The following is an 11816-nucleotide window of genomic DNA, read 5'->3' on the forward strand; positions in this document are numbered from 1 at the left end:
TTTAAAAATAATTAAAATTAGCCTAACAAATTAACTGCAATGTAAGATTGCATTTTAAAATAAAAAATATATTTATTGCTCGATGTTTGTAAAATACTTATCGTATTGCTTTTATTATTTTCAACATTGGTACGATTTCCATGATTAGTATACACTGTCTAGTTTATAACTAGTTATTAAACATTTTACTGTATAATACTAATAATAAAATTTGCTTAACGTCATAATAATTTAAGCTCTAAAATATCTTTGATAATACTCAAAGTATTTTATGTTTATTTGTAAAACAATTTTCATAATAATATATGTATATGCAGCATTATGTACTTAAAGTAATTTAAGTTAATAAATTATTATTTTTTTTCATAAGAATATTTTGAAGCATTGCGTACAATTTCTGGTCCACAAATTTTGTTTTATATATGTATTTTTACATGCCTTGGGATTTTTTATATTAAATAGATATTAAGTACAAATGAACACTAACCAAATTGCATGTTCCGCGAACTATAAACAAAACTTTTAACGGTGCTTAGCCCATTGTTCCCAATATTCCTTCTTTTGCATTTCAAATAAGCGGGAAATAGTTCGATCGAATGCGAATGCTTCTTCGTCCCCAGTGAAATAGTTAGCCGCTGCTTCATTCTAAAATGTGTGCGAAGAAAAAAATTTAATTGAAAGCATTTAGTTGACAAAAAATAAAAGTAATAATTACGCACAGAACCATGTTTAATGTTTAAATCATCCATCAACGTTCGCTCAGAGTCCGCCAGTCCGGTGGGCTTGTCTGTGATGTCAAAAAGTCTATCAAGTGGTGTTTCGGCAGAGATAACCACCCTTACGCGATTATCGTAAAGCGTATCGATGAGTGTAATAAATCGTCGCATTTGAGATTTTATGAATAAATTCATTTTAGGCACGTCCCGTATCAGCACTGTATGGAAAAGTTGTGCAATTTGTAGATAATCACTACCCGCCAGTGGCTAAAGTAAACAAATGATGATATGAAATAGAGTTCAAATATTTTATGCTTTTTTTGAACTTACACGATCACAAAGCTCTTCAAAAGTACTGTCCAAGACACGGCCGCAAGTTTTCTGGAAATTCAGATCTCGTCCAAAATGTGTTATGGTACGCGGACGCACAATATCGTTCTCCTGAGTACATAGAATTTTAAACATACGTTCCATTTCGGCGTTAGCATCTGTCTTTGACTTACTGTAATGCAAAATTATATTAAAAAAATTATGTCAATAGCTTCAACGAAACTGAATTTTTTGAATAATATTTTCCAAACTGTTTATTTGTACGTACACGAAATAATTTGTATCACCCGATTGTGCAATGCGGCGGTAGTCAATGCCACTATTCAGTTCGCTAACTTTACAACGAAGTTGTAATATATCGATAAAGGGGAGAAAATTACTACGTTGCAATCCATTTTTGTACAATTCTTGGGGATGACGATTACTTGTCGCCACCATTACAAGGCCGTCGTTGAAAAGGTGCGTGAATAAGCGTTTTAGTATCATAGCGTCTGCTATATCAGTTACTTGGAATTCATCGAAACAAATAAGCCAAGACTCAGATAATATTTGGTCTGCTACTGGACGTGTTGGGTCATAAGGTGTTGGATTTTCAGTGTTAAATGCCCTATCACTTGGACCCCGTTGCTGTTTAGTTGCGTGTATACGTTTGTGTACGTCCGTCATGAATGAATTGAAATGGACTCTTTGCTTTTGTTGAATCTATTGTGGGAAATAACGAAAATTATATTAGCGCGTCTCAACGTAGAAGTGAAATTTAGAAAATTTGAACATACATCTGTACAAGCATCAAAAAACATATCCATGAGTGTAGTTTTTCCGCCGCCAACACTGCCGAAAATATATAGTCCTTGTGGAACTTCGGGACCGACATTTAGCTCAACGCCATTTTTATTTTTGTCACCTTTAAATAAAGAGCTAAAAAAACTACCACCACCACCCCCACTTTTACTTATTGGTTTATAATTTTGGATACTGTTGTAAAGTGCTTCCAAACGCTCCGTTGTTGCCTTTTGCTCCTTATCCGGTAACAATTCCTTGTTGGCAACGCGTTTATCATAAATAGACAAGGGGCTTATATATCGTACTTGTGAGTGGCATTGTGGCTGTAGTGCAAGGAGCAATTGTTCACACTCAGTCCAAATCTTTAAACGCGTATTCACGCATACCGTTTTCAACATCTTACACCAAAGTTTTGTAATAGTTACGCGCCGCACGCAGTGGTTAAAGTACAGTAAATTTAGATAGCACCGAAAGTTAATTTGCTTAAAATTTTAATTGAAACTACTTTGTCATCTTTTCATTGTTATGTAAAAGTTTAGCCAACGTTTGCGTGCGTGTGACAAGTTCAAGTGCGAGGCCAGAAAAAATTCCAATCCGTAGCGACTAGCGCTAATTTTTGTGCCAAAAGTTGTGCCAGTTCAGCTGTTAATCAGCTGTTTTACACCTGCGTCGGGTAGGGTTGCTGTGCAGCATTTGGTGTAAGTCAAAATAAAGTGGGGAAGTAAATATTTGAAATAAAAAATATTACATGTTTAGTCCAAAAAAGAGTTACTCTTAAATTTGTTGGAAGACAAAAATTTTTGAAAAAAAAAAAATAATAAGAAACTAAAAACTTATATATTTGAATTTTCTTAAAAATTTTCAGGTTACGGGAAAAAAGTGTTGATAAGAAAGTTTTAGATCTTTTTATTACTTATAAGTTTGCAACATCACTTTTATCTAAGGGACTAGTTAGGAGGTAGTTAGGTAGTTTTGCGGGAAATCGTAAAAAAATAGTTTTTAAGCTTTAAATATTCAGCCATGTCGTTCTCCCACCACTTCCCGACCTTAGATCGCACGCAAATTATCTTCCTATCATTTGTTGTATTTAATCCTTCTTTTTCAGTGGGTTTTATCCGACTATGACAGACCCAACAGAGTGTAACTAATTATAATATTAGCTAAATAGGGGCTGCTCAAGTAATTTTCACCGAAAGTAAGCACTGTCACCTTTCCCAAAATTCAAATACATGTACAGAATGGCTTAAACCCTAACCTTGATATATAAACCTAACAGATAATAAGATAACTTAGTAAATTTATAAAAAAACATGCATATATAGTTATTTCTTTTTCAAGAATACTTCAACTTTATAAAATTAAATATTAACAAACTCGTTAACATTACAGAATTCCAATTCAACATATTTGACGCATTTATGGCTTCGTATTCTGTAAAATTCTCTACTTTCGCTATTGCAACTTTCGGCTTAGGGGTTCCTGTATGTCGTGTGTGTGTAGGCGGTAGCGGGAAGCAATATACCCGTTCCACCTCCAGTACCTCTACTTGGTTTAACTGCTCAAGTACGGTAAGCGGTACACAAATGGTGGGGTTCTCGGCTGAGCTCTGTTTCTCGTACGGTACACCCACTTTCGTTATGTTGAGCGAAATCTGCGGTAACAGCGCATTCGGTAGGTTTAAACCATTCAATGACTCTGTCATTTCATCTGATTTGGCAGCAGAAAGCCTATTACTTATAGTGGGTGTAGAGTTCTGGTTGCTGTTCTTTTCCACGGAAACAATGAAATCTGTTGGCCACACTTTACTAACATCTAATGCCAAATTTTCTGTTTCCGCTTCCGTTTCCCCATCCGCAGCGCTCTCATTTTCAATGCCGACATCCTGTGTGGTATCTTCGCGTTGTTCGTGTAATGTGGGTTTTTTGGGTTTGTGTGTGTATGCTGCAATTCCACCAAACGAATCATTTATCTGTTTCGCCATTTCCCGCAGACGCGGATCGGATATATTGACGTTGATGAATTCAGTCGGCACTGTGGTGGTGTGAGGTGCACGGGTTCCCGCAACCCGTCTACTTCCATTTTTCAGAAACAATATTACATCATTAACGTCAGGTTGCGCGTTCACGATGGGATGTTGAACACCTAGTTCCTCGATTGCGTTAGGTGCTGAAAAATTATACAATAATAGTTTGGAATCAATTGGTGTCGTGTGCCACTTACGTTGCCCTTTACGATTGTGAATCACTGTCGCAGGAGTAGTGACGCGCCTGGTGGGCGCTGGCGTTTCGTTAGGTCCCAATGGCCGTTCTGGCTTCCAAGTACCATAAACAATCGACTCCAGCAGTGGTCCGGCGATGTTTTGCTCTTGTGACGTCGTATCCATGCGATCTTGCAGCACGGCAAGTGGCGGTGGCGCCAGCGGTGTTGGCGGTGGCATTGTATTGCGGTAAGTTGGCGCGTTGGCAACACCAACTATTGGTTTCCAGCCGCCGAAGGGACTACTAGGCGCCGGCGTAGCAAAGGGTAGAAGCATTGGTTTGAAGGGTGGCGCCTGTGGCCGGAAGCCTTTCGGCAAAGCTATAGCCATGTGCTCCGTATCGGCGTCCGTGGAACTGCTGTGCGCGCTCCTAGGTGGGTAATCCGCTGTCTGTGCCTCGGCACAGTATGTGACGAACAAGAGGATGTGCAATAAATAGCAGCTTTTGTTTTTTAAAACTTCACACATATTATTTATTTTGCAAGCGTATGTGTGGAGGACATAAATGTTAAATGATATCAGTTTAAGACGTGTACTCCACAAAAACAAACACGTATTTGGGTCTGCTTCTGTTTTCTGTTTATTGTTCACTGTGCCACTTTTTCTATTCAAATAACCTTCTGACCGTTAGTTTTTCTATTAGATCGCGCAATGCTTTTGTTTGGCGCGCCGCCTTTGTGTACACTTTTTTAGCTTGTTTCGTGTTGTTGTTCTCTTCTAACGGCTGTCAACGTACGGGCATGCGCGCTTCATGCTTTGTTGTAACACTTTGGACGAAGAAGCGTCATAATTGACCATCAGTGATCATAAATAACAAATCGCTATGTTTCGCACAATCTACCAGCAACAACAAAACCGATGTGTATATGTAATTATAACATGTATACAGGTGTGAATTTTAATGTTGTGTATTCGCCGCCCGATTCTTTGGAGTTCTCCGCGTATGTTGTGTGGACCGTACCGTTTCGCTTAAGCCGAACAACTGAGGCGCGTCCATAATTTGGCCCAGCATCGATGCCGGCGGTGCTCTATGATGGCAGCCTCGTCTGTTTGTTGTGCTTCTAAGTCGCGTTATTGAATTCTTGAGCGCATAAATGCTTTTGTTATAACAATGTTTCTACTACACATTGAATTGTTTAGCAGCACGAAGAGGTTTCGCGATGTTTTTTCACTTTTCACAATATCTAATTCATAATTTCTTTTATATTGGGTGTATAGTACGTTGGACAAAGGCGAATGATTTATGTGAATACGTTGTGAGAAAAAAGCACCCGGAAATTGTAAATAAAACGCAAAATATTTAATTATTCATTAATATTTATTTTGTCGCCTTCAAAGTAATCCCCACCAGCTGTGATACACTTATGCCAACGATTTTCCAGTCCTCGAAACTGTTTTCATAAGCAACTTTTGGGATGGCCTTCAGCTTCTTAGCAAATCTTATCTTTTCCATCGATGAGAACGAGTTCCATTCCGATGATTGTTGACTTGTTTGACTGTCAAGCTCATAAACCTTTGTCTTATCGGCAGTTATAATGCTATCCATGAATGTGCGATCGGAATTCGCACGATCAAGCATGTCCAGGAACGCGTTTCATATCCAAAATATCCACCAAAATTATTCGAAAGGACTCGCGAGACATGTCGAACTCTCTTGACATCTCTCTAACACTTGCCTAACAATTTTCAAGCGCCATATTCTTAACTTTTTTAATATTTTCATCGGTTGAAGAGATTGAAGGTCGTCCAGAACGAGGTATGTCTTCACCGGTTTCTAGATCGTCTTTGAAGGCTTGTTTTTTTTTATAATACTGAAGCAGCGTAAGCCTTTCCCAACATTCGCGACGACTTTGCACACGAAATTTCATTAGAAATACAGAGCTTGAGAATAATTCTTTGTTCCAATATTTTTATCCATTGCAAAAATAGCAACGCACTACCGAGGTGTACCGACTTAAGCAGCTGCTGTAAACAAATTGGTTGACAGATCGCGCCCATATTTGGCATATTAATTAAGAACAGTCTTTCCAACTTAGCGAAATAAATTTTTTTGAAATATTTAATTACAAGTTCCAGGTGCTTTTTTGTCACAATGTATTTCTATGAGCATATCATTGGAGCACATGAGCTGGACATGGTTGAATTCGTCATAGCTATAGCTCAAGTGGCCTTTGTGACATACATTAAAGGTAAAAATATGATTAAGAACTTAAGTGTGAAGTTTTTGTTTTATTTGTTAGCGAAAAGCGGTCAAGTTGTTCGATTTGGTGTTTATTTATAATGTCATCAGGCAAAAGAATAAATATACTTCAAATGCTTGTCACCTCACCAGTTCGCTTTATATCATTTTCATGATTGAAGCACATGATTCCAGCCATATATAATATAATTGTATAGAAGCACCAAATTGATCTTATGATTACTTCTTTACATTGTCGCTATGAGTTCCTTCTTTTGCCTCGCTTTCAGCAAATCTCCCTATTCTTCTCTAGTCAACTACTCGTTTTGTTAAGAGTAACATCGACAACAGTATTATTCAAAATACTGTCCAACTTAAGCTATAATATTTTCGCTTATTTTGGGCAATCTGTGGTTTCCATTCCAAGAAACTGCGTCGACTTGGCGGCTAAAATGAATCAAGCCAATTGTTGATTATTCTAATGTAAATCGTGTTCAAGTAAGAGCGTTCGCTATCGACCGGAACAAATGGTAGTCAGAAGTTACAAATGCTTGGCTAACGTCTTGCAATTTGTGGTCGAGCAATGTCATGGTGGAAAATTAGTGCCTCGTGTCTGATCGCAAATTTCAGGTTTTTTCGGCAATCACTAATTTGTTAAGTTTCTGTCTTTAATCTTCCTCAGTAATGGTTTCATTCAGTTTTAGAAGTTCATAATACAGTTCGGCAGTCCCACTAAATACCTTGGCCTCACGGAAATTCGGATTTGGCTGGTTGGCCAAGTTTCACTTAGAAAGCTCACATCACTTCACCTAGTAATCGGTCAGGTAGCCAAACACATGCAGCTTCAAATGAAAGCAAAAGTGTGTGGCAGGGGTAAGAATTGATGAAAGAATTCTGTGGTGTAATTCTTTTTCAAAAGGACAGCATTACCAAAACGGTAAACTTCACCAAGGAGTTCAAGGTTACCCTTAGAAGCAAGGCTGAATAGAATGATTCCGCTATCGAGCTACTGCTTAGGGATATTACAATCAAGTGGTACAGCGACGGCTAGAAAAAGTTGGATGGAATTGAGGCAGGAGGCGCAGGACCACGCACAAAAACTCTCCATGCCTATGGGAAGTTTACCAAGCATTTATTCAGGCAGAAGTCTTTGCTATAAATCTGTGCGTAGAGATAAACCTCCAACGCAACTATCGCTTATCGACGAGGGCTATGTACTATATATATTTCTGGCCTAATAATGAAAATAGGAATATTTATCAACGAAAATGTGTTTTTTTTTTCCGTCTTGGAAGACCCACACGATCGATTGCTGTTTTGTTTCGGGCTCATACGCATAGATCCAGGATTCGTCACCTGTGACGATCTTGTAAACGTCTTTTGAAGCACCGCGATCGTATTTTTTCAGCATTTCTTTACACCAATCCACACGAGCCTTTTTTTGAGCGATTGTCAAATTGGCCGGGATCCAACGAGAACAAACCTTTTTTACGGCCAGGTGTTCATGCAATATCGAATGTATGCTGGTGGGAGAAATGCATAGGCATGCCTCTATCTGAAGGTATGTTACATGACGGTCTTGCATTATCAGTTCACGTACGGCATCGATGTTTTCTGGCACAACGGCTGTTTTTGGACGACCTTCACGGAATTCGTCTTTGAGCGAGCGTCGGCCACGATTGAATTCGTTGTAACAGTTTTTCACAGTGCTATAGGATGGTGCTTCATAGCCATACAAAGATTTTAGTTCATCGATGCACTCTTGTCGTGATAATCCACGTCGAAAGTTGTGAAAAATGATCGCACGAAAATGTTCACGAGTTAATTCCATTTTTTGGCCGAGATGAATTTTTTAATTCCCTGTAAATAAAAAAATTCACGATTAAATGACAAAACGTTCTGAGTGATGTTATGCTAAAAAATGTCAAACTTTCCAATGGAAATGTCAGATTGCACCTGGCAACACTTAGTGTTGCCTAGGCCAGAAATATATACATATAGCAGCCTATGTATACTTATTGACAGCCAAGCGGCACTTAAAATAATATACGGCAGGGAGCCTGAAACTCCAGAACATCTGCTAATTGACTGCATAGCAGTCTGCAGTCGCAGGATAAAGGCCCTGGGATCTATGTTTCCAAATAGGGATCACATCGCCTCACTAGCACCTAGCAGTATATTGGACTTTATCAAAGTATGTTGGGGTTGGTGAGTCTTTGGGATTTAAGAAAGATATGTTGAACGTATAGTGGTCTTAAATATTAGATGCTTTTTTGCGATATTTAGTAATCGAACTGTTTTACGGTTATTCAGCTCGTAGTATAAACTTTTGGAACAAGTTTTTTCTCGATTTCCTTCACATTCTTTAAATAACTTAATCGGCTATCCATCAGCAAACTTTTCGAATTCCAACATCGTGTTGAAATAGTAATGTAATGTCTTGGATGTGGACTTTGGAGAAGATTCCTCCTCATATATTACACAAAGATCGAGAGTTACCATTTCTACTTGATCAAACTTACACGAAGAGGTACCGTTCATAAATCTTCTTTTAAAAGCTATTTATATACTGACCCGCCTGAATGACTACTGGATCATATTTAAAAAAGGGCCTCCTGATAAGTAGATTCTCTATTTTGAATCTGGAAATATATTATTATGTGGATCGAATGTTAAGCAAGCTCGCACATTTCGAAAATTTAAAGAGCTTAAATTTGTTGGAGATGTCTTCCAATATTTATGCTAAGTAAATTATGAGGTGACGAAAGTCGGAGGTCGTAATTTCATAATTGAGTCCATATGAATACTAACATAGTATAGTAATCTTCAAGACCGATGGCTTAGCAACTAAATTTAAGTTTTTATTTCTAACAATGTCACATGAATGTTTCTACATGAAAGCATACGATTTGCTATAATTTATTCAGTCAACATTTTTGTAGAATTGTCAAAAGAAATCAAAATCTTATAAATTAAGAAGAAAACAATTCTGACTTATACTTTTTTATATTTTTGGGTTTTCTATATTTTGCTTCGGAAATGCAAAAGGGTCTTACATTCATTACGGGCAGTCAATTTCATGGTAGTTACAACAATGCGATACATTGTATGGAGGGATATGGAAACTATATGTATCCAGATGGCAGCCAATATAAAGGAAACTTTAAGAAAGGGAAATTTCACGGCAGCGGCGAGATTACTTTGACGAAGCCGTTCAATTTTAAATTTGTTGGCGAATTTGAGGCTGGAAAATTGATAGAGTTGCACGAAATGACATATCAGGATGGACTGCACTTAAAAGCCAAATTTAATGGGAAAAAATTAAATTTCGACGAATGGAAATATTGCACAGAGGAAGATCGACGCACCTCTTGGGAGATTATCAACGGTTTGGGACCAAGCGGACAGCACACGATCATGACTAATCTCGAACCGGGCACATATGATGTCGGTGGTGGCATATACAAAGAAAACACCGGTTGGGTAGTACGTATTCCGCCACCATTCTTCTCGGTGAAATTTTTATCATGTAATAAAGAAAGAGAATGGATACAAAGGAATTGTCGCAAAGGCCCCTGGGACAGAGATGTGAATTATCCACCGGTGGAACCTATACCAGAAATTGGCAAACAAATAATCAATGCCAATATCAAAGAACTGCATATACTACATAGTTGTGCTTGTGATTCAAGGTACGAACATAGAATTCGTGCCGAGAAAACGTCGGATTGCGATGAAAGTGCACCCACAGACTTTCCGACATCGAAGTCCAGTAGTCTATCGAGTTTTTGCGATGAATTGATAAAGATCGATCTACGCGAAATGTGCTACAATGAGGAACGAACACTGAAGTATGCTTTACCTGATAGAAGGTCGAAAATCTATTTCTCATTGCCCAATGAACTTTTCACCTCTCCACCTAATGATTTTACAAATGCTTAAATAAATACTTTGTTTACATTTTAAAGATTCAATGCAAGCTGCATTTCTCTAAAGATCTCTCTTGACTAAATATATATGTGTGTACGTTTTCCTTATAAATTTTCGAAGAGTAGTAAATATTAGCAAGTATATTATTTAAATATTCATACAAAATTTGTTTAAATTTATTTACGAATACTTTTAATAAATTTATATACCAATCTATTACATACCTACTAGGGCGGTACGATAAATACTTAGCCTCACCGTCCGATGATGCAATTATCGCAAGAGAATTTTAATATCGTGTGGTACTTTTTTGTATAACGCTACTTCAAACAATTCAGATCGGATTTTTAGCTCAAGTTTTAGGAAAATGAAAAAAGATGAATACGAAGATTGCAAAGAATTGGTTTCAACATGGACGCAGGTCAAAGTTTGACGTGTCTCAACCAGGTGCCCCGGAAACGGCAAGTATGGATTTTAACATAACAAAAATCCACGATCTTTTACTGACACTTTGTCGATTGAAAGTGCATGACGTTTGCTCTTTAAGCGCAATCCTAAGGGGTTTCTGTATCGTCTCATGACGATGGGCAGAATAGGGATTGACTAGAATATACCGGAGACCTGAGGACAATCGAAAAAGTGAACTCCCGGCAAACCTGCTACGATGCCGGCCATGACTGTCTACGGCTGTAAATAGGACAGCTACCATTTTTTGGAATACAGATGGTTAACTACTTGGGTAAGTAGTTGTAGAACTTAACTATACTGAATTCTTGTACGACGTGTAGGGTTACCTGGGCATATAAAGGGGTGTTAGAGTCATTGGAGACTCCTTGCATGCTGGAAATATGTTTGATATGTCGGGGTCGATTCTGGATAAGTAAGAGTTTAACCTGCTGTAGTATCCAGAATGAAGCTGCGGAAGGTGGTGGTTTAACTCCAAGTACGCCATTCACTGAGAAGGAGTCGGCGAAGGAGTTTATGGCTCCACTTGAATGACCGTCAGTCCATGTCTGAAGTTAGTCAAAGTTTATCCTTAACTGGGCGCATGCAGGCCTCACTGTGCATATGTTCGATAGGAACGATCAAAAGGCTTCCCGTAATAGTTCAGTGTTTTGACATACCTGTTGCTTCTTCGTCTGCCTTTCACTCCATCTAGGCGACCATATTGGTGTAGCGTAGTTAAGGACCAGCCGACCGATTGACTTGTATGTTGCCAATATCATTTATTTGCCTTTTCCCCATGCGCTGCCGGATAGCGAATTGAGGATTTTGTTGCGAATCTGTACTTTGGCAACTATCGCATTGTTTGAGGAGTGAAGAAGCACAGGCTGCCGAGTGACAGTCGGAATTTTAACGCCATCACTTTTGACAAGTCCAACGCTACAAGGATCGTCCTCTCGCAGGGTTTTGGTTGAGGCCATAAACTATCTGGGCGTTTTTGACGTTAAGTTCTGTGGTGGTGATGTACATTTTTCGTAAGCCATGTTGGTGGTTGAAGTGCGTGAAGGGTGGGAGTAGCAAGGCCTTAAGTGTCTTTAATACTGGGCAGATCTACAGAAAATATATTTTTCCGACGGATTAAACAAAAATCGCTGTGCAAACTATATCAAGCTAAAAG

At 38.4% G+C, this 11816-nt stretch overlaps 3 protein-coding genes across 3 annotated transcripts; 1 reads left to right on the forward strand and 2 right to left on the reverse strand.

The window, feature by feature from the left end:
• Positions 1 to 79: 79 nt before the first annotated feature.
• LOC105233872 (putative ATPase N2B) lies at positions 80 to 2475 on the reverse strand. Its single transcript, XM_011216042.4, has 5 exons — positions 1823 to 2475; positions 1315 to 1748; positions 1047 to 1218; positions 720 to 983; positions 80 to 645 (listed from the first exon to the last, which is right to left on the reverse strand). Exons 1-5 carry the CDS (start codon positions 2225 to 2227, stop codon positions 523 to 525), a joined length of 1398 nt encoding a protein of 465 aa, XP_011214344.3. The 5' UTR covers positions 2228 to 2475; the 3' UTR covers positions 80 to 522.
• A 447-nt stretch (positions 2476 to 2922) lies between these two features.
• LOC105233893 (uncharacterized) lies at positions 2923 to 5345 on the reverse strand. The gene is made up of 2 exons (XM_011216065.4): positions 4050 to 5345; positions 2923 to 3995 (listed from the first exon to the last, which is right to left on the reverse strand). Exons 1-2 carry the CDS (start codon positions 4552 to 4554, stop codon positions 3163 to 3165), a joined length of 1338 nt encoding a protein of 445 aa, XP_011214367.3. The 5' UTR covers positions 4555 to 5345; the 3' UTR covers positions 2923 to 3162.
• A 3858-nt stretch (positions 5346 to 9203) lies between these two features.
• Positions 9204 to 10239, forward strand: LOC105233873 (MORN repeat-containing protein 5). Its single transcript, XM_011216043.4, has one exon. The coding sequence runs from the start codon at positions 9305 to 9307 to the stop codon at positions 10205 to 10207; it is 903 nt and encodes a 300-aa protein (XP_011214345.1). The 5' UTR covers positions 9204 to 9304; the 3' UTR covers positions 10208 to 10239.
• Positions 10240 to 11816: the final 1577 nt, after the last annotated feature.

Source organism: Bactrocera dorsalis, chromosome 3, assembly GCF_023373825.1.
Source record: "Bactrocera dorsalis isolate Fly_Bdor chromosome 3, ASM2337382v1, whole genome shotgun sequence".
NCBI lineage: Eukaryota > Metazoa > Arthropoda > Insecta > Diptera > Tephritidae > Bactrocera > Bactrocera dorsalis.

Coding starts and splice junctions, on each gene's coding strand:
- LOC105233873 (XM_011216043.4), top strand. CDS start 9,305: ATGCAAAAGGGTCTTACATTCATTACGGGCAGTCAATTTCATGGTAGT.
- LOC105233893 (XM_011216065.4), bottom strand. CDS start 4,554: ATGTGTGAAGTTTTAAAAAACAAAAGCTGCTATTTATTGCACATCCTC. Junction 3,996..4,049: donor TCACAATCGTAAAGGGCAAC/GTAAGTGGCACA, acceptor ATAATTTTTCAG/CACCTAACGCAATCGAGGAA.
- LOC105233872 (XM_011216042.4), bottom strand. CDS start 2,227: ATGTTGAAAACGGTATGCGTGAATACGCGTTTAAAGATTTGGACTGAG. Junction 1,219..1,314: donor GGTGATACAAATTATTTCGT/GTACGTACAAAT, acceptor TTTGCATTACAG/TAAGTCAAAGACAGATGCTA. Junction 646..719: donor TAAACATTAAACATGGTTCT/GTGCGTAATTAT, acceptor CACACATTTTAG/AATGAAGCAGCGGCTAACTA.